Genomic DNA, 27880 nt, shown 5'->3' with positions numbered 1-27880 from the left:
GGAAATTAAACTTAAGGAAAGGAAAAAGGCATTACTTAATATGTAATAAAAAAAACTCCAGAACAGTAACATTATTCTTTAATATAAGCAAACAAGAGTAAAATATAAACAATACAAAATGTAAAAAAAAATAAATGCTCTGTAGAATATTAGTTTAAAAAAAAACGTAAATCTCGTTTTTAATAAGTATCATTTGTTTAAATCTGAAATGCTTAAACTCATTGCAAAACAAAAATATAAACTTAAAACCAACCATTATATAAAAGTATTTATGCAATAAAAATACATATATCACCCTCCCAAAAATTTAAAAATTCGCACGAGAACCACCAAACACCAAAATTAAGGAGTATCATGCCATCTATGATACAGTTTTATAAAATTTTAGTACAAGTCTGCAAAAATAGATGGCGCTAAAATAAAAATACAAAAATCTCATTTTATATCCCTAGATGGCAACACTAACTCATACATTTTTACACTTCAAAGCACTATGCTTTTTAAAGGATGCATATGTGATCGCAGCATTCACAAAATATGTAGAAACGCAAACAATACAAAAGTCTCCGAGAACAAAAATCAATAGATACGCCAAATAAACACAACTAATAACTGATGAGACGCCGAGAACGACTTGGAGTCGCACTGCAAGTAGGTTATCGTATGTACCTGAAAAAAATAACATTTATTTATTAAAATAATCGTGACACTATTAAATCCTGCAACAAAACATTAATTACACAAGAAAATAATAATAACGTTACCTACGTTATTATTTTTTTTTTGGAAAGTAATTTTACTTTATTAGCGTCCAGACGAATTAATGGTATAAAGGCTAGCATAAAATTCCTACTAATATAGTTTCTTGGAGTCCCATTGATTCCCATAAGGGTACCATGGCGAACCACCTGCCGTTCTAGGTTGCGCCAGACCAGTCGAGGGGTTCGCGAATAAATTTTAACAATGCCTGCGACCCTGCCACTAAAAACGGTTAAACAAAACACAGTGGAGTAAAGTCGGTACCTAGTTCTTTCTGGGCAGTGGCAATCCCACATAACCTTCCCCGAAAGCCCTTATATGCGAAATTGTATTATCCACTTCAAAAATCTTGGCTGACGATTCCAATAACTATTTTCTATTTAGGTAAAGCCTTAATGCATCAATCAATTAATGATTGAAACAAAATAAAATTACCGTATACAGTGCAAAATTCTAAAATGTACAAAACAGGCTCAACCGTAATAAATACTTCTGAACCTAAACCAGAAATATCTTCATAAACATTATGAAAATGAATGATTTCAATATCTCTACGAATCTACGAATTCCTGTATCCACGTCCAAAAATCCAAAAATCCTTAGATTATGTTGAGGGTTATAAGATTCCGATAACTGTTAATATTCACAACTCGTCAATAACCATACGAAGGGAATAAGCGGCTTACATCTGCGCTTGTCGAATGCAATATTTTCTATTCCAAACTCTACAATGCAACGTGAATTTTAGGGATCGTAAGCTTTCATATTATATTTATATCGCATTTTACTTAAGTATTATAATAAATTTTATTTTCTAACTCAATTTGGTTACATAGAGCTGCCTTTTCTATTTTTTGTTATCTGTCTCTATAATATTTTTTACTCATTGTTAATTTATGAATAACGGAAAAATTTATCCAATATAATTCGTAGACAATATTTTTTTTTGTATCGAAAAATTTTATGCATTCTTTCGATACTTATAATAAATTCAATTACCTACACCAGTAACAATTTTAACATCTAACATGTACATGTAAAATCAAACAAAAAAACACACACATAACTCTGAGTACCTACCTACAGCGAAATGACTTGTCGATTAGTGTCATTACGAATGTAATCACACACTATGGAAAATATACGGTGGTCATAATTTACAAACGATTCCCGTCCTCAGCAACGTTTTTGCCTTTTACGATGACATCTCAATTTGAGCAGGATAATTTTATGCACATGCCTTCATGGATTGTTTTTGCGCCTGATTGTGCCATTAAAGTTTTTAAATTACTTTACGCGTCGCCCGTGTGCGTTTTTTAACGTTTAATGCGTCGTAATGAGCAAGAAATATTGCTATTCAATTTTGAATAAGGGCTGTGTTTTTAACGGCAATTAATACGATACACTTTTTATGTGGATGTTTAATTAACAGCTGTACCAATTTTTAGCATACTTTTAAAGTGTTAACTTAAAAAAATAACACTTCATTTCGATAACAAACTATCGCAAAAAAAACATATACCTTATATGAACTAAACAACTAAAAGATCTATTTAGAGCAGACAAATAATAACAAACAAAAACACGACATTAAAAAATCATTAAACCAGACCACTTACTCAAAAAAATCATAATGCAATAGAAGAGAATCCCATAGACACAGTTCGGCACCTCAAAAGCGGAGTTTTTGGCCACAACACCGAAACCTTTTGAGTATCTGCAAAAAATAACAAAGGACTGTTTATTACTGCAATAGTGCAAGCTGTGAGCCCGTAGAGTTATTGGAATTCAGGGTACATTATTTTTGAACGGTAGTGCCGTTTTTACCCCACAATCCGAGTGAAAACAGGGGCATTTTTTAACGATTTATTTGAAATTGAATGAAATATATTCAATAGAGGATTTACACATTTCCCGCTGGATTTCAAACTCTCTTCGTACTTAAATCCGCTAGTGTTGCCAAAGATTTTGAATTTCGCTACGCTCTATAACCCAAATCTATACTAGCTGAAGAGTTTGTTTGTTTGTTTGAACGCGCTAATCTCAGGAACTACTGATCCGATATGAAAAATTATTTCGGTGTTAGATAGCCCATTTATCGAGGAAGGCTATAGACTATATTATATAATCACGCTAAGACCAACAGGAGCGGAGCAATGCGGGTAAAACCGCGGGGCACAGCTAGTGTTTAATAAAATTAGTTTTTAAATAATACTTAGCTGTTTTATTTTTTTTTAGTTTTATTGTAAAAGTTAAATATTATGTACCTACTTAATAGAGCTAATTCATTATAACAATAGATGAATAGAGTAATTTCATACCGTAGGTATATAGAATTGTATTTAAAATATATTATATTTTCTAAGATATAGTTAACTATTGCATTCGTTTCCTAAATGTCAAAAAGAATATTTTTTATGTAAGGGAGATATTAATTTGTTTGAAGGGATACTTTGAAGAGCAAGCGAACGAAGTCGCGGGTCAAACGCTAGTAGAATATACACATTAGTTTATGTAGGGTGAAAATAAGTCAATAACACAGAAACTATTGATACATTTTGAATTTTGAAGGGGTTCACCCTCATATTATAAGCTGCCCATTATTGCCCAAAAAGGATAAAGACTTGAAGATTGAAGATTGAATATGGACACGGAAGGTGAAAAACTGTGAATTTATTATAATTCTATTATTATGATATTGCGTTTTTGTTTGATTTTTTAAGATACCTACTTATTAAGTTTTCAATTTTATAAATTGATGAAATGTTGATAAATGCTTAAAATTAAGCTCGATAGAACAATATTTATTTTTCATAAACAATTTTACTCCAAAAGCAGGTGGGAACCTACATAAGCACATATGAAATATTCAACGTTTATTTTGGAGCGAATTTAAAATTAAAGCACCTGAAAATTAAATGGCAGTGCAAGTCATTGAGACTAATTACCATTCTTATTACCCTCTAAGAACCACACTGCTTATAAATTATTCTTTACTTTTTTTCTTATTCTATTTGTTCACGATAACAGTCACACACAACAATGACGTCACAATAATTATCTACAAACATAGTTATTATATTATATCTGTGCTACATACAAAAATCAAAAAGACACGTACTCAGAAGTAAGGACCCTTGAACAGCTGGCGCGTTCCGAGATGTCACACAGCGCCTTATACCCCGGTCTTGCCTCCGCTGCCATTTCCACATAGAGAGCATACGTCGACAGGAATATTCCTAATATCCCGGCTGAGACTAAACCGCGGTTGATGCTCTTTATCGTCATTGTTATCTAGAAATTCAATCACATTATTTTTTAATGAACATGATACCAGGAAAACAAAAAAAAATCGATTTTAATCACACAATTCTTTATACATGAGACAAGGAAAACAAAAATCGATTCAGACCGACCAAAAAGTTTTTTTATTTGCTTATAATGCAAAAATATTAAAAAGCACTATATTAAATGTATCGAGGCACTTCCTGGGTCCTTATGGCAATAAAACACGAAACTCTACATATTCTACCTATCCTAAAACTAAGGTGAATCTAAAATGGATTACATTAATAAACATTACATTCATATTTCATAGTCATACGTTATCATTATAGCACAATATTTATTATTTACCAACTTGACCGGTTCTTTATCAGCGCATTAACTAAACACAATGTCAAATAGATAATATATTATTTACAAGATATTATTAGCTACCGTAATTTCGTGAATTCCAGAATCTAATAGTTTTTTTTTAAATCCTGTATAAAATTGGCACCATAATTATTATATAAAGCAAACGGCCCCCGTGGCGTCCTAAAGCCAATGCATATTTCAATTTAAACTTTTAAATCAAATCATGCGGACCCTTAGAAGTCAGTATTATCATAAGGGGAGCTTTTGCAAAAAAATATAAAAAGCAACGATTTTTATAACGTAGTTATTGCGTCTACTTTCCAGACATCAAATTTCAAAGTTAAAACAAGAGTTTTGTTTAATAAATTAAAAAATAAAAATATAAATGTTTCTAGTTTCTACTGATCGCATCAATTTTTTTCTCGAAAAATCATAAAAATTACTTATCTTTATTTTATTTTTTGTTTTTTATTTTCTATTGGCAAACAAGGTAAAAACGGGTTTTATACAATTAATGCAAAATGATAATAAATAATTATAATTTCAAATTTAAAATAAAGCGTCGAAATCAAAAACAAAAAGATTTTATAGAATTAATTTAATCTTTTTCATACCTCATAAAATTCCGAATGTATTTTTTATTTTAAGCTTTTTGAATTTTGATTTAAATATTACACAAATACACAATAATAATAAAATTTCATAAATTTATATCCATGCACTCAATTTCGGTAACTGAATCACAAATTCTCTCCGGCTAACAATTTACAAATGAGCAAAATCGAGTTAAGATCAAATTAAAATTCGCTTGTATATTGCTCACACCCTGTTGAGCATTAAATTTAATATTCATACACGTTAATGAATATTCACAACAGTGTGGCATTCATTGGCAGAACTAAGATTATACTAGGTCTTTACTCGGTTCTTTGCAAGACAAACATATTAATTATTAAAAACAAAAGCTCAGTTTTCATTTCATTGAATTATTGATAAAAAATAAAGTACATACTTTTCTTTTAACTATAGTCGTAGGGAAGAGTTTATTTATTTATCTAAAAAAAAGGCTTACCAACCACCTAGATACATAATTTTTTGTTCAAACAATTCAAAATTAACTTAAAAATAAACATTAGTATTTACGTATCTAAATTATAGGTAGGCACCGCTTTAGTGAGAGAGGTCAATACGTCGTATACGTAGGGTCGAGTTAGTCAGTCAATACTTAAAACTTATACATAGATACATTAACTGCGAATGTCTGTCCATAAGTCAAGCTTTCACGGCTAAACCTATTTGGATGAAATTTCGGAACAAAAGTAGTAAAGACGCAGGCTTTTATTCTCAGTTTTATACACGAGTAAAACCGAGGGGTATCAGCTTGTATAGTAATATATTATTATAATATGGAGGTATTGTATATGTACTTAATTACTTAATAAAAACTTTTATGATATCCTCAAATATTAGGTGAAAAAAAAACAAAAAAGCAACTTTTATTTTAATAACATCCCAATCAAAAAGAGCAAATTGAACTTTATTGAAAGCGATTGAAAGTGTAAATAAAATGTACTGTATTTCTAATGGTATTTCTAGTATTTATATTCTATATTGAACGCATCTGTACTGCAAACGTCAAAACTCAACATACTCGCTAACTTCACTACGATTACATAACTCTAAGTAGCTGTGTTTTTATTAAAATGTAAACACAGAGTCTAAGTTTTCATATATTTGACCGACACGATATGGCAGTTGAAACACCAAGACACCAACAAGTTCACATAATACCAACATAGAAAAATAAATCACTTATTGTATAATTTTAATTCTTATTTTTTATAAATAATTTGAATTGTTATATCTTTTAGAGAAATCGAATGATTTTATTTTTCTTTAATTATTTAAAATAAAGCTACGTAACTTACATGTAACTATAATAAGTAGGTCAGTTCTTGTGTCTAATAAATTTACGATAAAGAAAGAGAGCACAACATTAGTTAGAAGAGTAACCACTACCGCCACATTGCCAATGACGCCCGATTTTGCGGAATGTGTAGTCGTTGTGTTGGCAGCACTGTTTTAGTTCACCATCGCGACCGCAACGCAGCGTTGGCGTCGTGCAACACCTTTCATTGTATTGACTATTGACTGATTCTGAATACAGAGAATAATGTACAAAACTAATTTATTGTTTTATTGTACTAGTTCTTGTTAAAATATATTGTAATATATCTTAGTATAAGTGTAATTATGTCACCGTTTACGTAAAAGTGAAAGAAGACAGCCCGTCAAGTGCTACGCGGCCATTTTACTTGCAATGCGGCAACGGTGTACGATCCGCCATTGGAAACGGCCAGTGTCTTTTTCTGTGTGCAAGATTTGTATTGTGTTAAAGTTTTCAATTTAGAAACATAGGATAACCATGTGTGATAAAAGTGTAGTGCGGACTTTAGTGTAGTGAAGCACGGTGGTCGGGTGTTTCGAATAATGTGCGAACGATGGAAAACGAAGTGAAGCAGCGCAATCAGCGAAACAGGCGAAGGGAACGGGCACAGCGCATGCATGCACAGCGAGAGAGTAAGGCTAAAGATGGGGACAGTGGCGAGGACGAGTCTCCCGCGAGAGAGAAACCACCTCGTCCTCCGGCCAGGAGGAAGAAGTCGAAGGAACCCCTCGGAGAGGAGGATATCATTGATGGTTTCGCCATAATGGCATTTCGCACCTATGAAGATCTCGAGGTAAGCCTATCTATTTATTTTCAAGTACTCCAATGTATTTTGTATCAAATAGTACATAAATACAAAAGTTATTTATTGTGTACTTACTTTACAACAGTTTCGCTACTTATTTTTGTGAGTAGATAAGTACTTTTTAACTATATTTTATAATTTTTCACTCTCCTTATTGATAAATGATTGATGATAATACAAATCGCGATAAGAGTTGAGCTATTGTCAATATTATTGCATTAACTATTTGCAAACACCATATAAGGTTTAATATTCGTTTGCAACCAACCCTGTTATGCATTAATTAGTTTTGCATTGCTAAATACTGTTTCTTTTTATGTATACCTATAACAAAAAGTTCGTTCTGTAATCGCCTCGGACGTCGTCTCGGAAGTGCATTGACCTATTGAATAAGGACTTAAGTAGGTACATAGTATTTTGAAATTACAGTGGAAGCTTGATATCTCTTATTTGCATATCGGACTGCTCGGTACGTATAGAATGTATATAATATATAGAGTCGGTTTTATGTGGAGCAGCTGACGCGAGATCGTCGGAGTATGCGGTGCTCCGAAAGCGAAGTGCACCCGCGGTCTCCCGCTAAGTGTAAATTTGGTCTAAGTGGCTTTCGCTCGTTTGCGCTCATTTATCTCGCCGTCCTCGAACGACAATGTGTTGTATGTTGAAGTCTCGTATGAGCACAATAAAACTACATTCTACGCTATCTTTCTAAATTATGGTGACAGGCGTGCCGTTTGTGGCTTGTTTGAGCCTTGCGCACGAACGTTATAGGCTCTAAAACAGGTTCCCTTGCTCCTATTTAATTCACCACATGCGGTGTGCAACATTTATGCAATTTCTGCTTACAATGGCTGTAACTTAATTTTCTACCAGAAACTGGTTTTTGTGGAAATTGCACTAACATATGTTCAATGGTACGTGGTTACTTTTATTAAAAGTCTCGACGTAGGATGTTTTATAATAACACGCTATTATTTTCTGAATAGGTACATCCTGCCGCAATTTTCGTCAGTAACATTACACACTCAACCAATTCAGAGAAGTCTTTCATTAAAAATCCTCTCATTGTATCCTACTTACCATGTATTAATATAGCGAAAAAGTAATAGTGGATTAATAACACTATTGTATCTCAAACAGATAAAAAATGACGTCTATTAATACACATTGTTTACCGTAGAGACGAGACATTTTAAAGTTTATCGCCTTAGGGCAACGGTGTCGTGATTTTAATTGCTCTCAACTGAGGTGAAGTAAAGTTATACGAGCATGACCGTGTCATCTGACGCCCGAGGAGCGGCGAACTATAAACACAATGAGTAATTGGCTAATGATTTTCCCACGGCTACCAAGAGTCCCGTTTCGCGCCGACGACACTAAATGTAATTTTATTTCCTAATAAAACTACTCTATTTTTTATAATACGTCATAAAACTAGAATAAATTTTTCACTAAATACAAAATTAAATTCTAATTATTCAATACCAAAACATTTACGACGTAATGCACGGTTTAATTATTCTCAATATAAGAGAGGAAACAAGTCTATTTTAACCACGCTTTGATGATACAGAGGAAATTAGAACTAGTCATGCGTTATAAAAGCGATGATAGTATGTTTACATTAAGTTTCCATTGAAATAATTTTTAAAGTATACCTACACGAGACGCTAAATGTATCCGTACCTATATAACATCTCAACGTTAACTCATTTATTTACAAAATATATTTACGTAATTCCCTATCTAATACGTATAAGTTTATGTTTAACAGTTTATTAAAGAAAACGCGTAAGTACAAAGGTAGCGTGTTTACTGTGTTGTCCTTGTCGGTGAACATCGAGCTAATCTTATAAAAATGTAAAGTGAAGCGTGGTAAAAACTAATTTGAAAAGTTTGACAAGTTTCGTCTACCTGATAAGCGGTCGAGAGATTGAATCTGGTACGACGAACTTGGCGAGCGTGAAAATACACTACCGGCAAATTTGCGGGATACGCTTTTTGCTTATAAATGACTTTGCAATATTTTCAATTGAATATTTAAATACGGGACGCATAATGATGCAGCATATTGAAATTCAATATTAATTGGACGTAAATATTTGTGATACGAATTTTATAATGAGTTGCCGCGTTCCACGTAAAAGCTTATTTTAAATATAAAATCAGCTTACATTACACACGATAACAAAGGCTACTTTGTGGAATTACATTTGAATATGATGTGTTTAAATGCACTGGAATACTTTATTGCTAAGAAGTTAAGAACGATACTCATTAAAAGGTGTATTGTAAAGCTTAGCTTACCTGACTACTTATTTACATGGGCGACATTGTTGTTTTAATACCCTGACATAACAATGTAACGAGATAAAACAGCGTTAAAACACGGTTTTTATATCGCCTTAATCCTCTGGGAGAAGCCTTATATAATACATCCATGTAATCTATACAAACGTACGCTTAATTATCGATGTAGTCGCTCCAATTATGAATGTGGTCATATAGTAAATAAATATTTGTTTTTATAAGTTAGTTCAATCGGTCAAGATTTTACCCACTCGTCATTAGTATATAATCCCTAGACAATTCCACCGACTTTATTATTTTTTAATTTATTATATCCACACAGCTATCTACTTGATGCTTAAATCGTTTCTTTACTTTATTATACTGTTCATGTTACTGCTTCTTGAATTTCAACTCTGAACTAGATTGTCAACAGTGCTATTAACTTCGAAACTTTACAGTTTCCGAGTCTGATAACAGCTACAATCTAACGTTTACACTTTTATTTAACTGTTTGTTCCATGTACTTTAGTAATGCTACAATAAGTTGACTGCGACGAAATACTTGCACTTCATTTCTGAGAAAGAATAACTTGCCAACAAAATATACAGATGCATAAAATTTTTGGAACATTTGTTTGAAGAAACTTATACGTAAAGCATAGCCATTTACTCCGAGAATTGCAGAAAAATTGCTTTGTCCCAAGCACATGGGGAAAGTTTTGTTTGCCCGTACTCACTTAAATAGTCGAGTGTTCTCTCGAGCAATAACTATGCAAATACTCACATCTTGAGCGCGTGTACAGTTTATTATAACATTTTCGACGCATTTATTTATGTTGTATTTAATGACTAGTCGTAAAATGTTCGATTAATTTTATACTTTATGGGCGCTATGAAAAGCTCAAATATATATCGTCGTAAACATCGCAAACACAACAAAAAACACAGTTCATATTTTTATATTATAGTCTGTGAATCTGTGATAAGTTTTATTTAATTCTGATAAAGTAGAAAGGATTATTTTATATCTATCTATTTTTAGAATATACGAAGAATCGAAAAAAGTCTTATTCGATTCTTCGTATTTTCTTCGATGTTAAATTTTTTTATCACCTAATTAGAATACCCTTACGGCTTATACGATAAACGGATATACTATTTTCGGAATTTGATTATAATGCAGACAATTATTTCCTATACCTACTTATATGTATTCTTTAAAGTTTATCGTAAAAACAACATACACAATAAAAACCTGACCTACGTACAAACTACAAACTACACATGTTTTATCCATACAATATAAAATTTATTTCTATTTTATAACACCTAACTACTGGTTTAATGTCTAATTAAGTGAAAAAATATACTTTCAAACATTTAAATTTTATTTGCGTATTACAGGTAGGTACTTATTAAATTTTTATTCAAATTACACGAGTACAAAAACCCTTTACTTTGTCGTATCAAATAAAGTAATATGTAATTGTATATAAGTAAGGCGACTTATGTCTCTTAAATATTTAAACGGATTAAAAATACAATTTAGGTATTTTCACTCTTAATGCAAATGAAAAATATAATGTTAGACTTAGACATTCTCATTAAAATGTAAATATTTTTAACGCTTTGTTACTTTTAAGTGGTAATGCTGATAAAAATACATTTAGAATGCTAAATTAATTTCATCGCGTACTTACCTACTGTTGAAAATAAATTAACACTTTGAACTAAGAGTCGATCTATTTCAAGACTAAAGAGATCTATTACTTAAAATTTCATTACTTCGTCGCGAATCATTCCGCACACCTCTACACTTTGTGTCCTCGTCGCCCTCACCCTTCGTGTTTTCATTGAAACATCGAGATTTACACATCTGGCTTCTTTCGCTTTATTAAATTGTGAAACGATTATATCAAATTGAACAAAATTATACCAACCGATACATAAACAAATGACGTTTATAATTATGATGACTATTAATCGAACATTCAACGGTCAATTGAGCACAGTAAACGATACAATACGCAACGACTATTAAAGAAAAAGAAAAACTGAAATGTTTTAGCTTACTGTGGAAAGCATTATGCTTAATTATATAGCGATACGTATTTAACGTGACTAATAAAATGCTAATTAGACGGTATTGTAATGAAGAATTTTAATGAAAGAATAACCATTTTGGTTTTCAATCGGCAATGTGTTATTTAAATTCAGCTCGAACTAGCTAACGCTATAATTGTCTCCGTAAAAATATACGGTATTCAATGGTTAGTGAAAGGCATGAAAAGCGGCGTCCTTAATGTCGCCTTAGCTATTGGAAGTTAGTACTCTTTATCATGCAAATCGTCGCAAGTCTCGGCAAGAGCGATCGAATGCCAGCCACTCGACTCGATTCAAGATGATGGAATAGATTAAGGAAGTATGCTTGTAAACGAATACTCAGTTTGTCTTTATTGGTTTCACTCCATACTTTACATTTATATTGTATTATCCTCGCATTATTCGCATTTATTTATTCTGCCATTGGCAATAGGTACTTTATTGCCAATTCAACTGTCTATTATGGTTAAGTTCATACCACATATAATTACCGTTCACATTAAATAACCATAAAAACTCACGTCAAATAAAGTTACGTCGCAAGTTTTCAATAATTCACCCTTTTTATGTACTATGTAAATGTGAACTAAAAGTCGATACAATGCATGCCTTATCTACATCATCGTGTTATGTTCTACGATACAATGTAGCGAGAGTATCGTAAAATCATTTCTTTATTTAGAAATGGTAAGTTGAAGTATGAAAACATTATTGCGAACATAAACGTAAATGCGGTGGCACAAGCTACTAAATTAAATTAGCTCAGTAAAATATGAGTTAAAGTTGTCGTAACTCCGGCCGGCGAATATAAACAATAGAATTTATGAACGGTTTAGTCTCATTTAAATGTTGGTTTGAAATTTAATTGTAATGAATTTTGTTTACCACAAATGGGCGCTTGAGTTTTTCTCTGGCATTGTTGTTATAATTTTATGAGAATGGTTAGAACGAATCAATTGTTCACGAAATGTTTCACTATTATAGGCAAATCATATTAAAATGGCACGAATTGCTCTTTGTATGGGTGTTAATAGGAGAAGACCTGTTTATGTTACCTAATACCGAATTTGTCTGCAATGTAAATACGAACGTGCTAACAGAAACAAGTAAAACGTGACTACACTTAAATCAATAAATCACTAACACATATTCAAATCGATTTCGCTTGTGTACTCGCTTGTGTACTTGAGTTACTCTCATTGATTATACACACGCCGTGAAGTGGATATTAGAACATATTATCGTTTATTGCGCGACATTATACAAACATTTGTAATACATCGCCCTATTATCGCACAAAATGTCAGAGCTAAATCAATGTTTACAATCAAGTTAGTTGCGAATTGTAATGGTGACGTGCCCGTGCCCAAGCGACCGTATCGCACCCTTTTGAATCGTTGACAAGTCCAACATGTTGCGGTTGATTGATGACCCGGAAATATATATTTAAGAGAGCACTCTCGCCAATATCGCATAATCTTTCTTCGGGTACTCGAGATGACTGTGTTATCATAGATAAAACATTTGATCACGATAGATATGCATCACTAACAATTATAATTAAAATCAATCTGAGCTAATTTCGTAGCTGCTTGGGTATTTAAATGACCATTTAAAAGATGTAAAACACATTTTTTATAAAACTTTTACAAAACAGTCGAAAGAGGGTGGCTATGGGCGGTCCTGGTTTTCGAAATAAACACCCAGTGTCACGCGACAGTTACTTCGACACGCGTTTACAAATATTTCGATTACCTCCCTCCCACTTAATTGTTTCCTCATGCCGATAACGAACCTACACCGTCGTAAACTAAACGTTGTTTACACGATATATTTAAACCCTACTAAGTAAGCCCATTACACTCGTTGCATGTTTCACAACTTTACACAGTATAGGTATTCGCTATAATAACAAATAAAGATTCTTATCTAAACATAATCTTTGCTCACAAAACTGAACAGTTACGGTTTTTTCTCTTTGTTGAGCTCCTTGACAATTGCCTCTTTTTATACACGCTTTTTGCAGCTGATTCGAATTTCTTTACTGGTTATAATCGATCTTGAATAGCGTATTGTGCTTTTTTTATAAACTCGTCAAATTTTGAAATGTATAAATCGCTATACAAATAATTATATTTCGAGCTCGTTATAAAGCGTTTATTGCTACCTTGTTTAGCGTGATAAGTTAATTATATTCTGTACTCGATAGAGCTACATAATCGTTCATTACCGTAGTACCTAATCCGCTCGGCGTTTACTCACACCCGCTTGTCTGATGACTTAATTAATGATCTGCCGTGTCGCTGTTAATTAAAGAGCGCTGGCAAATTAAGTTTACGCTAAGCTCTGGGATACCGCAAGTTAAAAAACAGAATGCAATTTTATGTGCAGCAATAGTCTCCGTCGAGTTTGAGTAATTAGATGCAAGGTCGCTTATTCGAATCGACTTTCGCTTATTCAGCCGTGTATGTTGTAGATTATAATATTATTAGGGATGTAACGATACCGATACCGATACCGATATATCGGCCGATATATCGGCAAGCCGATATATCGGTATCGCCGATAATAAATCAACCGATACCGATATTTTTTTATTAAATTCTTTCTTTTCTTTTATGTTTTTGCATTGTATTCATTCATATTGTTTTATTTCTGTTTCTGTAATAGTGTTAAGGAAGAGCGGAACCTCCTGACACAAGCATTTTATTTGCTTACTAGGAGTGTTCCAATCACAAATTTGTTTATGTAAAGGAAATAAATAAATAATTTTGAATTTTTTTAATTTTTAACGTGATAACGTTTTTAAAATCGTTTTAGTCGGGTGACATGTTCATAAACTTGTGTCACACCAAAACCTCACGAGCGCGATCGCAGGTATAACGAGAGAGAGACGGACCGATCTCCCGTTTCATCTCGAGCGCTGCCACTGTTATGACTTATGTTATCACGTAAACATCTCGATCGTAAACCTACTTTACAAACAACCAATTTTTTTGATATCAAATAATTCAAAAATCCGCGCCCAATGAACGATGCGGGAGGCCGCCCGCGCGTGCGCACTTTGTTTTCTGAAAAAACTCTACCAATACTGCCGTCCTTTAACTAAAAAGCCGTTAACCCTCAAATGGTCAATTTTCAGTTTTAAATGTAGGGTGATAGAGTTCAGAATTCTCTATCTTTCTGTCTAAGAATCATTAATAGTTATAAATATATGAAAATATTGTAAGCCGTTAAGTAACACAATTTTCAGCGATTCCATAACTTGAAAGCGTCTAACCAACACTACTTTGCTAAATTTCCTTTAAAGTACCTTAACCGCCAGATTTAATAATTATTTTTTAGCTTTTTACTTGACTAAAAGTACGTTATCAGATTATACTTGACTATAGGGACGCAAAAGGACTATAACTGCTTTATGATATGCTTTCATGTAACGATTCCAATGGAAATCCTTACCTTATTTGCAGTTACTCGCCCTTAACGCATTTTTAGTTAAGTAATTTTATTTAGGACAAATTCTAATAACACTTTTTTGCTTAGCCACAAAGCAGCTAACCCTCATTTTTTAGCTAAAAGGCAGTTATCCGATTCTGGTGGTGCATCAGTTTTGGGGATGAATGAATGAATGAATGAAAAATACTTTATTGTACACCATAAAGAATACATTTTACAAAAATTAAAAATACAATATAACAATGTACAGTAGGCGGCCTTATCGCTGGCAGCGATCTCTACCAGGCAACCCAGAAAAGACGAGGAAAATAAATGAGTCAATAACATGGTGGTGCAAAATAAATAAAAGTGCCAGAATAATAGTCTTATTATATATATACTATATCTACATATATGCAGCTTACATTATTATATACATACACAAATAATAATATATTATATACACAATACACATATTAGATAATAAATAAGAATACATACTTAAATATATACAAGCAATAAGCATACATACATACATCCATATATACATACATACATATTTTATAAGCACATATATTATAAATAAGTCGACAGAGGTAATACCTAGCCTGTGACAGAGTTAAATAATAGTTTTTAACTTTCTTTTTGAAAATAAAAATCGATTGAGCTCGTTTTATTTCTTCAGGTAAAGAATTCCATAGGTTAATAACGGTGACAGTGTAGGAGGAATGGAAGAAGTTGGAACGGTGAGAAGGAATACTTAAGGTTAAAAGGTTGGAGGAACGGAGAGTGAGGGAATGCTCGTTGAGGAATTTGAAATTGTCTTTAAGATAGGAAGGGGTCTTAGGATCAAACAAAATACCGTATAACGAATGCAACATATGAGCATACCGGCGAAAACGTATAGGAAGCCATTCAAGTTTTTGCGGAATTTGGAAACGTGGTCGTATTTCCAGAGACCAAATACGAACCGAATGCAAAGATTTTGAAGGCGGTCAAGAGAATCGAGTTGTAACTCGGTTAAATCGGGGTAACAGGAGTCGGCGTAGTCAAGGATGGGAAAGAGTAAGGTCTCTGCAAGCGAAATCCTAGTAGGTATGGGCAGGAAGTTGCGCAGCCTGCGTATCGATCCTGCAGCGCCAAACAACTTCTTACGTACAACTTCAAGTTGAACCTTCCAGGTCATATTTGTGTCAAAATGAATACCAAGATTTTTGACAGAGTTACTGAAAGGTATCACAGTTCCATCCAGAGTTATCTTCGGAACGGAGCTCCAGTCTATCTTATTTGTCAGTTTAGAGCTGCCAATAATTATAGTTTGCGTTTTTGCTGGGTTTACTAACAGGCCAAAGTTATTAGACCACTGAGTGATTTTTGCCAAATCGTTATTAACCTGCTCAATAGCTTCTGGAAGTTGAGGAAATGAAGCATGAGTATAGATCTGCAAATCATCTGCATACATATGGTAGGGAGAAGATAAATTGTCTGAAATAGAATTGATAAAAATAGAAAAAAGGATTGGAGACAACACGCTACCTTGAGGAACGCCGATGGAGATATTACACCATGATGACAAGTGATCGTCAATTTTGATCCTCTGTCGACGCCCCTGGAGATAACTCCGAAACCATTCAATTACTGCTGGAGATATGTTAAGAGAACCAAGCAAACTCAGTAATATGTCATGATCGACGGTATTAAATGCGTTACTGAAATCTAACAGTGTGAGTACAGTGAGTTGCTTGTGATCCATTGCATATCGAATATCATCAGTAATTTTAATTAGAGCAGAAGTCGTGCTATGACCGGGACGGAATCGGACGGAAAGGATTAAACAAGTTATGTTTATTTAAAAATGAACATAATTGTTGTTGGACAAGTCGTTCAAGGATTTTAGAAAGGAAGGGTAGGACACAGATGGGACGAAAATCGGAAAACATGGATGGATTGGCTTTTTTAGGTAGAGGAATAACAAATGCTTCTTTCCAGGCCATAGGAAACTCGTGAGAGGATAAGGATACATTGAGAATATGAGTTAACACTGGAGCAATTATATCAAGGATTGGAATAATCATATCACGACCAATGCTGTCATTACTGACGGCTTTCGATGAAATAGACATAATGTTCTTCTTAACATCACAGACAGTAAATTGTTTGAAAGAAAACGGAGGAAAAAGGGGATGAGAGTGATGATGAAATAATGTCGCCCCCAAGCAGAGTACCGATTGCTTTTGATTTTCTTTTACAAGACGTATTGTTTCTGATCAAGTTTACTAAGTTTTAAACAATCTAGCAGCTAAATTACGGAAAATATAACAAGTCAAAGTTACGAAAATTTGGTAGATAATGGTTACGACATTGCGAACTTTCAATCGTACTTCTCTGTTTAGACTCTGATTTGTCTCTGTAACCGAGTAAGAGGACATAGGCAGTCTATACTATTTAATTTTTAAAACTATTTTTTAATTATGTAATTTACCCCTTGGGTGGAATTAGTAATCGACTGTCAAGCAATGTACTAGAGATGGTGATACAAAAATTGTTATGAGTACACTACCTTTGACCCGCTGACGGGGAGACCATTTTGCCACTATTGCTATTTTTTCTTTTCTTTATATTAGATTATTAAGATTTGTATTTTTTTACATGGTAGCAAATAAAAAGTTTTCTACCTCCTGCTATTTTCCACATATTCTGGTATATTATATTTTCTGAATGTGGATGAAAAAGTCTTCTAATCATTTGATAAGCGGTTCTACATTATTTATTAAGAGCGTCCCACATGTAAGAGCTTGAAGCCCTATTGAAACCAGGGTGTATTTTTTCAAAAACCTTGTGCACAAGTCTTAATTTTTTTTTTCAGGAAACGATTTATGTTTACATTGTTTGTGGTTCTATATGTACTCACATATCCGTGACTCGTATGATGGCTTCGCAGAAGAATATTTATAAAATAACGTTAAAATTGCAATTCTAAATGAATATACGGTTCCAAAAAAGAAAAGCGAGAAGATTTATCTCAATCTTAACCCCTTAATGAGCCACTGTAATGAAATAAACGTGAACATGACGAGAAATAAAGGTTAATTTTATCGAAAACTTAAAAGAGTAATTTAGTAAAAGAGTTTAAAATACTTGTTACTCACAATAAGACGCTAAAACCATTAATTTAGATAGTGTTTAAATCCTTAATACTTAAACCTAAAAGCTTTTGATCCTTTTCCTTTCCATTGGTTGACCTAGAGGATGTAATTCCCGAGAGCAAAGCCTCAGACAGCAGCAAATTTTTAACATTAGTAAGATTAAAATTTAGTACAACTATATAGAATCATAGTACAAAAGCATCCAAAAGCCCTTAAACGCTGATTATAAAGTTTTTGAAATTTAAATTAAAACGAAAGTCATAGCTTAAAAGTAGTTATAGTAGCTTAACGACGTTTTAGGTAAGCATTTTATTACTACTTAAATAAAAAAAATCACAAAATGAAAATAAAAATACTAAATTACTTAGCTAAAAAGTCGCTATGGTATGTGAACGGCCGTCTTGTCCAGTAAATAGTTAAAATTTTCAGATTATATGCTGAACTAAACGAGAAAAAGTGAATTTAAAAATAAATTATGTATAACAGTTTCTGGGTAAAACTAATATTTATATATAATATAATTAAATGTCGATCGATGTATCTCACAATAATTATTGTAAGTGTCATAATTTTTAAGAAATAACGATTTCCGTGTTTTTTGCCATTTACTCGAAACTCACTTCGTGGGCTTAACGGCTTTCTAGTTAAAGGACGGCAGAATAGTAAACTTTTATTAGGTACTGATTGTATGTGTATTACTTAAAGTTTAACTGACTTCGTAAAATAATAATACCTACTAAAATAAATGGTTTTGTTGTTTTTTGATTTGGCATTTTTATTTAAAAGAATACGATTAACAGTTGTCTCTGTTAAATGTTGGTAACTTTTTATGCATAATTCACTATTTATTTTTCTACCAAGCCATCGATATCGGTATCGGTATCGGTATCGCCGATACATTACTACAAATATCGGTATCGGTATCGTATCGGCAAAATCATGTATCGTTACATCCCTAAATATTATATTAGCTAATAATTTTTTACTAAAAGAACGTTTTTGTATGCTAATATTAATTATATAATTAATTAATACAATGACGTTATTATCTATTTTTATACTTCATTTCAATAATTTATCATATTATTATGTTCGTTTTTCTCAAGTCAATTTACGTAAGTTTAACTGCTTATAAATTACAAGAGTTATTAAACTAAATTTATGTTAATTGTTGAAACGAAATAAATTGTTGAACAAATTCATTAGGAGCGTTTATTGCCTCAATATGAATATCAGTGCTGTCGCGTTAATGATTAATTTGTTGTCAGTTTAGTAATTACAGTAAATAACCGTTGTCGACGAGGTGTGACCACGCCAGCAGACCGACAGGTGATTACTGGCCGGCTTATTGAGCGATGCTAATTACTTCGCTATGAACGTGCTTGAATCTTCAATAGCACATATTATTATGTACCATTTTACCTTCTCTCTTTGCCCGATAATTGTATGTTAGATGTTAAAATTTACATATCGTTCCGGATATCATGTCATGTGAAGCAATTTATTCGCTTGTAATGGCATTTTTGAACGAATGAGAAATGTGTGATGCGTAACATTACTCGTAATTATTCTCTAGATACAATGCTCTTGTTATAAAAGTGTGTGAATTTAGTTATTTCTTGCACTCAAGTTTTATTTTTAGTAAATTAATTCATAAAACAGACAAATTCTAGATATAAAATACTTTAATGCAAATTAAATTACATTGTTGATAAATTTATAAAGGTGAAAAAATTGAATATGACGTAAGTACCTACATATTCAGTGATTACAACTGAAGATATCCACAGCGACAATAAATCAAACGCTCATTGCTTATTAGTAATACAATTATTATATAAAGGATTATAATTTTGATAAGCCGATTATTAATAACAAACAGGTAATCGCGGTGACTTGTTTAATGTTAGGATACCTATATATTTATACTGTAGATACCTATTTTTTTAATTTATTAATAAGACATATGTAAGCTATAATTCTTAAACCAGTACACACATAATAAAGAATACATATTTGCTACATAATCACAGTTATTATTGCGAGGTAAATTCAACAGAACCGTGACGGAAACAAAATTCTCTCGAGACCTTTATGTCGCATAAAAGATTTTATACAATTCATTTCAGTTTAATAAAAAAGTTATCACAGATTCGTAGAAATCGGGCGAGTTATTTTTCCGCCGGCGGCTTCTAACTCCGTGGGAACGACATCTTAAATCGAGATGCCTTTATCGTAACATTATTTCATTTATATCTCATAAATTGTTGTTGCTAACAAATGGTTTGCGCTGATTTATTCACCTGTACACGGCTTTTGTCATACAAATACTTTGGTATGCAATAAAACATGTCGTTGAAGCAATATTTTAAAATCATGTATGACCGACTTATTCATTATGTCCAAGACGTTTTAATGTAAAAATATACTTAAATTGCTAATAATTTAAATTACTCGCATAAATACCTACGCTGGTGTTAATATGTTGTATCCTTATGGACGAACATTGTTGTTCAATATATGTAAATACATTAACATTGAACATCAGCATTGACCCAAAAAAAGTGTTGCCATTTTTACACAAACTCACTGTCATGTATATACGTATTTTTATTGAGGCAGTCAACAATACAAATTCTCTGTGCGTGATAACGATTGTCATTAAACCCTTGTAGGAACTAGGAGTTCGTTCGTTAACAATGATAATAGCATTAAAAATACTGTATTAATAAGTTCACGTTAATGTCTCGTCTAGTCTTATCCACTGCATTTTTTCTTGATCGCAATAAATATTAACTCGAGAGCGGTTGGCATTTTAAGTTATTTTAAGTCCTGCTTTTAATGGCATTCCTTCAAGATTGCTTAAACTTCTTGAATTGCCTCTAGATAGTTTTGTAATTAATTGTGGGATTATAAATTGAAAAATGTTTAAAGCATTCCCGAATTATGATATCAAAACTTAAGTATCGAATAAATCTTGTCGGTTTAATGTGATGTATCAATTAACTCGTTTTCGACGTATAAATTTATTTTTATAAGTATTAAAACAGTTATCAATAATAATTAATATGTAATAGTCATTTAGCTGCTATAACAAAGATAGTCGCCGCATTAATGACTGCTTTTAATTTGTTTTGTGGAAATTTTATTAAATGAGCACGTAGATAGGATTGTGTTATTTTAATATTCAAATATAATTGGTAATATAAAAGATTAGAGCTCCATTAAAATTATAGTTATTTACGACTGATGACAATTTATTTTTAAGTTAATATGTAGTTCTAACAAGGCTGTAACCTTTCTAGATTGTTCTTGATACTTGACTCTCTCGTAACTTCTAGAGTCTAGACTAAAACTAGTTTTTAACATACTTATGTTGTTCTCCACCAGGCTGCCGTTAAATGTGCTTCCTCACCCCGTACCAACGCGCTGTCGACGAAGCCGCGCCTGCCACTCGCGGCGCTCGCTGCTGACGCTGCCAGAAACCACCCGACTAACAATGTTAACTCCAACGTGAGTATACTTTTTGTATGTATTAATGGTGTATAGGTTTTAGGTAAGTATATGTGTAGTACACACATAGAGCGAATGAACTTTGGTCTTTTAGGTAAAGGATAGCTTTTCGCCTTTGAGATATTTTGGATGTTATAAACGGTAAGTAACATGGAATGGTTTTTGGTTAGGTATATTCAGAATTTCGCTCTATGTTTGGACTGCACTTAAAGTCGATAATCAATTTGCTTTATTTGGTTGAATGTTGTTAAATGTAAAGATATAAAAAATATAGTGTTCTTTGTTTGTTTATTTGATATGTATTTGCAACATAACGTCTGCTAGAATACACGATAACATTTTACTTGCAAAAGTTGTAGCTCAGTTGTCAGCACAACTAAAGAAATCTTTTTGTTTGATTAATAAGTAGCTTTAATGATGTGTATGAACACAATTTTTTTCTACTCTCAATTATTTGAGGATAAAATATTTACTATTTCAACATAAATATTTTTGTTATGTTTGATTTTCTTGGAATTGTTATTCGTCTCAATAACAATACAGATAAAAACCCTTGTATAAATAATATAATAAACGGGGAACTAAAGTAATAAATAAGAAACAAAGCTTTAAATAATGTATTGTGGCTATGTTTTCGCATTATTAGTTATAACAGTTTGCATCTATTTTCTCGACGATTGATTTATGCTGAACGCTTTATTGCATGAACGATTTATCATAACTACATATTAAAAATTATTCATATTGCATTATTATTGCATCTTTTACTCATATCAATAACCTAACTGAATGTTTAAACTGCAAATAAGCGGTTATGGTAATTAGACACAATTGCCAGCGGCCACGGCCGGAGACCGCAAATTTTCTCCTACCTACTATGTAGTTTATTAGTAGAACTAATACGTCAGGCTATTTCAATTTGTAGCTAGGTACTTACCTTTTTACATTGTAGCACGTTATAATTATATAAATAACTATGTACATTATTATGTGTGATGATTTTTTATAATTGATATTCTTGGAACTTTTTAATGTTAGATAACATTATAAGATATATATAGATATTTATCTGTGATTAGGTAGATATTTATTACGTCATTCACGAATATTGTTACGTCTCCACCGTACCGTTGTAAATGGCATAATGTTTCCGTACTTGCCTATTAACTATAACAAAGAACCTTGAACACAATCGCTACACAAATACCTTGTAGCCGAAGAAACGGCACTTAATGTGTGTAGGTGTTATTCAATTGTCAGTGCCTAATGTGATTCGTAAACGCACTTACAAACATTTACTTTTCAACTCGTCTCATTATTTTCTTTTACGAACCGATTTGAACACGCTCTTTTTTGCGTTGGCTTATTAGATTTATGTAAAGGAAACAATTTTTTGTACAACATAATTATTTATAAAGCGATTACGAAGCAAAGCAAACGAAGCGAGTGATTCACCTAATATTACTTTTATCTAAGTGTATTTTGGCACATGTTGAAGTACATACACGCATTTGCTGTAGAATCGGCGAATATCGTTTCGAGTTTTATTAGTTCGAAATGTAAACTTAAACTCGAACTTAAAATTAATTTAATAAATTTGCAACAAGTATAGTTTCATGCCTCACTCGCACGCGATTTAGCTGTTTTTTGTATTGAATGTTGCCAATCGTTCCAGCACGTTTTCATTAATATAAAAGCTTTGTGTGATCTCATGTACGAATGCAGCCGGTCTAAATCTGTATGCCTTGAACGCGCTTCCGGGCATTGCTTTCTCGCCAAACACATAAAACGTAAAGTCTCGATGTCGTCATACTCCTCTACAGGCTACAGTGTACACTCCGCTCTCAACGCGCATGTTATATTCGCTGTTTATCTTTTACAGTTTACCGAACCATTAGCCGCAATTGAACACTGGCCAAACATTCAGCCCTTACAAAGTCTGAGAATGTCTTATTTATGACTATTACTTTACGCTGCGTTCTGCTATCGGTGTAATTTATTTTATTATTGTTACTTATCCTATTCGAATGTTAAGTGCCCGCCTCGACTTAAACAAACAACAACGTGAATACGCCGTATTATAATATACAGATATATAAATTAAAAACAATGAATGCCGTATCGCAATTTTCTCGTTTAACAAACAATAATAAAGCCGTAAAAACTGTTGATAAAATAAGCGCTGGAGATAAACTTGAAAAGCTTTTGTGTGAATAGTTGATTGTAGAGAGAGTAGTAAGACGGAAGGCAGTGAATCACAATGCGTTTGAATATTGCAATGGATAAAGAGTGGATGGTACGGGGTAAAATGTGGACGGACCGGAGTCAGTCAGTATTCAAATAAAATGCCAGAATGCCGACCTCGTTGTTACGAACCCTCCGCTGCACTATTGTATTCCATCTCTATATAAATTGACCAATTGTTACCCCACTCATTATACACAACGTTAAAATACAATTGTTTCATGTCGGAATGGTTAATATACACTCGTGGTAATTACGTAAGTTCATAATAATGTTTGCTGTGATGACGCTAGTTTGTGGATAGTTTAGCGACATAATGTGAATTGCGATTTAATGCTGACAAACATTCCTCACTAGCATTACTATTATATTATTGTATTGTACAAAATTTTTGTACAGTTGGAATTGCGTTGTGTCTATTCGCTTATTTCGTCTTTGAAAATAATATGTATCTATTTAATACATTTTTATTATAACAGATAAAATGATCCTCTTTAATTCATAATAAAAAACGCAGTCTTAAATTAATAATCTTATATAACCACTAAACACAATTCGTGCGAATATACTTCCCACAGTTTTGTAAAACATTTTAGAAGTTAAGATGCTAACAACGAAGATGTTATAGCCTTTTAAGAATCAAATAAGATTTTCGCTAATACCACTTGCACGATTTCCGTCGTGTAAGTATCCTTGTATACATAAGCTCTAAATAGGTTCACGTTTCTCCCGATGCCAAAGGAGTGCTCGATGGTATGCGAGCAGTTTACCCCCGCATTTCGCCGGCTCGCCGCCAGCCAAGATATGTCGCAATCCCATCCAATTTGCCTCCCGCCGCTTTTGCCGTCGCTCGGATAAAGCGGAAAATCTTGCTCTTTCGAGGAAAGAATATATTATGTCGACTCTTTAACGTGGCTGTTGAATTTCGACGCGGAGATTTATCGTGTAAACATCAAATAAAGTTTGCGCGAACAATGTTTAACTTGCTCGATTCTATTTATGATTCGAATTGCCTGCTATATTATGATGCGGAAGATAAGCTCGTAGGCGCGTTATGGTGTCAACTAATAGCGCTTCGCAAATTCAATTTAGCACCGAATAGAATATACCCTCCCCGTGCACTACATGATCATTAAGTTACGCTCCCGTCTTCGAGATGAGGCAGTAAAATTTCAAACACGTCCCAGACAGGCAACTTCTGACTTTAATTGCATTTACACGTACATTACAGCACCGTTTGTTTGTAATAATTGTTAGCGTTAAAATAGTAGTCGTATTTTATATCGGCGATTAAATGAGCTTAAAGACCGACGTGGATAGTCGGATAATGATACGAGAAGGTAATCTCGCAACTCGAGCAGATTCGAGCGAGAGCTTCACTTAAATAACAATATGAAGTACAAATTGAATTGAACTTCCGTACGAAATTGGTTGCGGTGAAGTGAACACAAGTTGATTGCTTTCGACGGCGGCCCGTCCTTATTGTGTTGTCACGGAGAACTGGCGACTAGCCACAGACGCCGCGACCGAAATGTTTTTATTGTGCACTCCTCGTAATATTACTGTTTGCTTATGTCTTGTTCGATATTCTTTTCCGAAGCTAAGGCAACGTCAGGAAATTTGCGTTCGACTTTAAGTTTAAAAGCGCTTATTTATGTTTAAAACAACGTGTTTAATTCCTTTTACTATAAGCTATCTATGGCTGTAACTCCTGGCGCAGATGTTTACAGGGCGTGCTGATGTAAATACCACCAGGTGTCCCATTACCGGCCGAGCCACCTGATCGTAATTAATCCTCTCTTATCGTAACCGATCATGTATCCCTTAAGGAACTTAAATTACTTTACAACCTTTGTAATGTTGAATACAGTCATTTGCATTTACATCAATCCAACGATTTGCATGAGTAGAAAAAATCCCCCCTCAATAGTACTCATAATCATAATCATCTTTGTATAACACCTAGGGATCTTAATTAAAATGAATTGTATTTACCGCTTGCATCCGCAAACGTCGGAATTAGGTTAATTAACTTTGCGAGAGCGAACATAAAAATTAAAACCTCAATTTATTTTCAAAGTAAACTTAACCTCAAGTGGTAGGATTAAACTTCTAGCTTATGCTAATCCGCAGACCGTTATGTAATTACTGGATGTACGAGTCAACGAGACTTATTACAACATTAAAATGTTTACGGGATATTACGTAATTTGCGCTGACAAGTTGCGTAAATGGCGATAAAGAATTCACTGTAATTTTTGGATCATTGTACCAACACTTAACACGTTTGACAGTTCATTTATAAACTTTTAAGTTTTAATTGGGTTCACGTCGATTAAATAAATAACATACTTACAGAAGGAAGCTTGCAGCAAAAACACAAATGTAAATTGATGCAATAAAGAAATACCGCGTATAAACCATATTAGTATTCACAAGATAAAAATTGATGTCATGTTTTTATATTTGATCAATTATGCAGTCTCGTTCATGAATAGTTAATATAAATCGTCAACATTTAAACGTAGCTATAAAATAGCGAATTAGCGAGCGTAATCGCCACAATGCAGTGGAAATGCTAATTCAATCGCAGTTCCATTAGCACGGGTTGGCTCGGTATAATATTAATCTGAGTTCGGTCTGTCGCAAAATTCCATTTAGCAGCGCCGCCAGCGTCGTGTCACGTCAGCGCTCAAACCAATTGATCCTGTGTGATGTGATGCGCTCGGATTAAACTCGCCTCCGAATATCAACACTCACCGTTCCTACATTAAATATTACCATCGTGTTTCGTGTGCGCATTCTATTTTTGGACGTTCAATAACTTTAGAATGTCGAATCTTTTGTGAGCTTTTTCTGCTTAGTGATATATTTTACGCTCGAGTGTACGGTTTCGCGACATTAACTACTAAATATCGTCGCGGCGAAGATGAAAGACCGAAAATCGTATCATAAATAAATTTGAACACAATTTCGTGTTAATTAAATGTGATATACGATAGCTTCCGTCTGTGCTTCGGTGCACAGTAATTAGAACGGGACTCGGGAGTCGCTGTCAACTTCCAACAAGGGAGTAACGTGCCGAGACATAAATAAATTATGCAGCGCGCCACTTACCGACCGCGCCTCGCCACCTCACTGCCACCGTTCTGTGTACAACGAGCGATATTTGACTTAACAATGCACAGCACATGCACCGTAAAGTACGGCGTCTTTAACCAGAAAACTCGTTATTATACATTGCGAATAGGAAATTTCTATTCGTGCTCCATCCTTGCTAATATGCTCTAATACGTAGAAGTTACATTCGAACGTGTCACTAGTTGTAATTTTTGATACTTTAACCGATAAATTATACGTGCACTTTATATTTTTATAACTTTATTTAATTCAGCAATTTTGTTTATAATTTAAAGTAGAGGTATTTCTTATGACAAAATTATGAGAACATTGTACTTACTTTGAATTATGCATTAATAAAAGTTATGTTTGATTAACAAAGCCAGACGATCATATTTTATTCATAACGTGTCGATAGACAAGTTATAACCTAATCGTGATTTAAATAATGAACGCGGTCTAAAATCCGTATATTTAGACAGCCGCATGAAAAGTGTAATTGAATGATTTATCGCGTTGATCACGTTCTGCCGCCATATGGATTTCTCATGAATAAGGGTGCACTCACACACATCAGTCACCGTCAAGTCACCGATGACTGATCGGTGACGGTTCGTGTACGTATCCACAAACACCAGTCACCGTCATGTTGTCCGTCAGTCACGTCGCCGGTTTGACTGAATCATTGAACACATACATCAGGTTAGTCAGTGATTAGACGTGTGTCACGCTAGAGAACATTGTAGCAATTGACGGTAGCACGACGCTGACTGAACTGAGACGTGACGGCACCGGGTAAGTGGGGATAAAAGTATGATACATGTATGGAAAGATTATTTGACGTGCCTGACCGGTGACGTCACTGATAGATTTCGT

General features: G+C 33.4%; 2 protein-coding genes across 3 annotated transcripts in view; one reads left to right on the top strand and one right to left on the bottom strand.

Annotated features, from left to right (window-relative positions):
* Positions 1-63: 63 nt before the first annotated feature.
* On the bottom strand, positions 64-27510 carry Vkor (Vitamin-K epoxide reductase). 2 transcript variants are annotated; one of them, XM_089702219.1, is made up of 4 exons: positions 27345-27510; positions 3881-4053; positions 2379-2476; positions 64-669 (listed from the first exon to the last, which is right to left on the bottom strand). In XM_089702219.1, the coding sequence occupies exons 2-4, from the start codon at positions 4045-4047 to the stop codon at positions 467-469; spliced, it is 468 nt and encodes a 155-aa protein (XP_089558345.1). In that variant the 5' UTR covers positions 4048-4053; positions 27345-27510; the 3' UTR covers positions 64-466. The 2 variants fall into 2 exon arrangements, with proteins under 2 accessions (XP_089558345.1, XP_089558344.1); XM_089702218.1 differs by lacking the exon at positions 27345-27510 and adding an exon at positions 6327-6457.
* tay (tay bridge kinase) overlaps positions 6508-27880 on the top strand; it is a 64829-nt gene continuing 43456 nt past the window's right edge. Inside the window, exons 1-2 of the mRNA XM_089702220.1 lie at positions 6508-7139; positions 21518-21640. Of these exons, the coding sequence (XP_089558346.1) occupies positions 6900-7139; positions 21518-21640 (363 nt within the window). The 5' untranslated portion in view covers positions 6508-6899. The remainder of the gene's footprint in view (positions 7140-21517; positions 21641-27880) is intronic.

Source organism: Colias philodice, chromosome 13 (assembly GCF_061535455.1).
Source record: "Colias philodice isolate Cphi_HAF_F1 chromosome 13, ilColPhil1 Martin Lab GWU primary, whole genome shotgun sequence".
NCBI lineage: Eukaryota > Metazoa > Arthropoda > Insecta > Lepidoptera > Pieridae > Colias > Colias philodice.
Note: the sequence above shows the minus strand (reverse complement) of the source record. Positions and strands in the feature narration are given on the sequence as shown.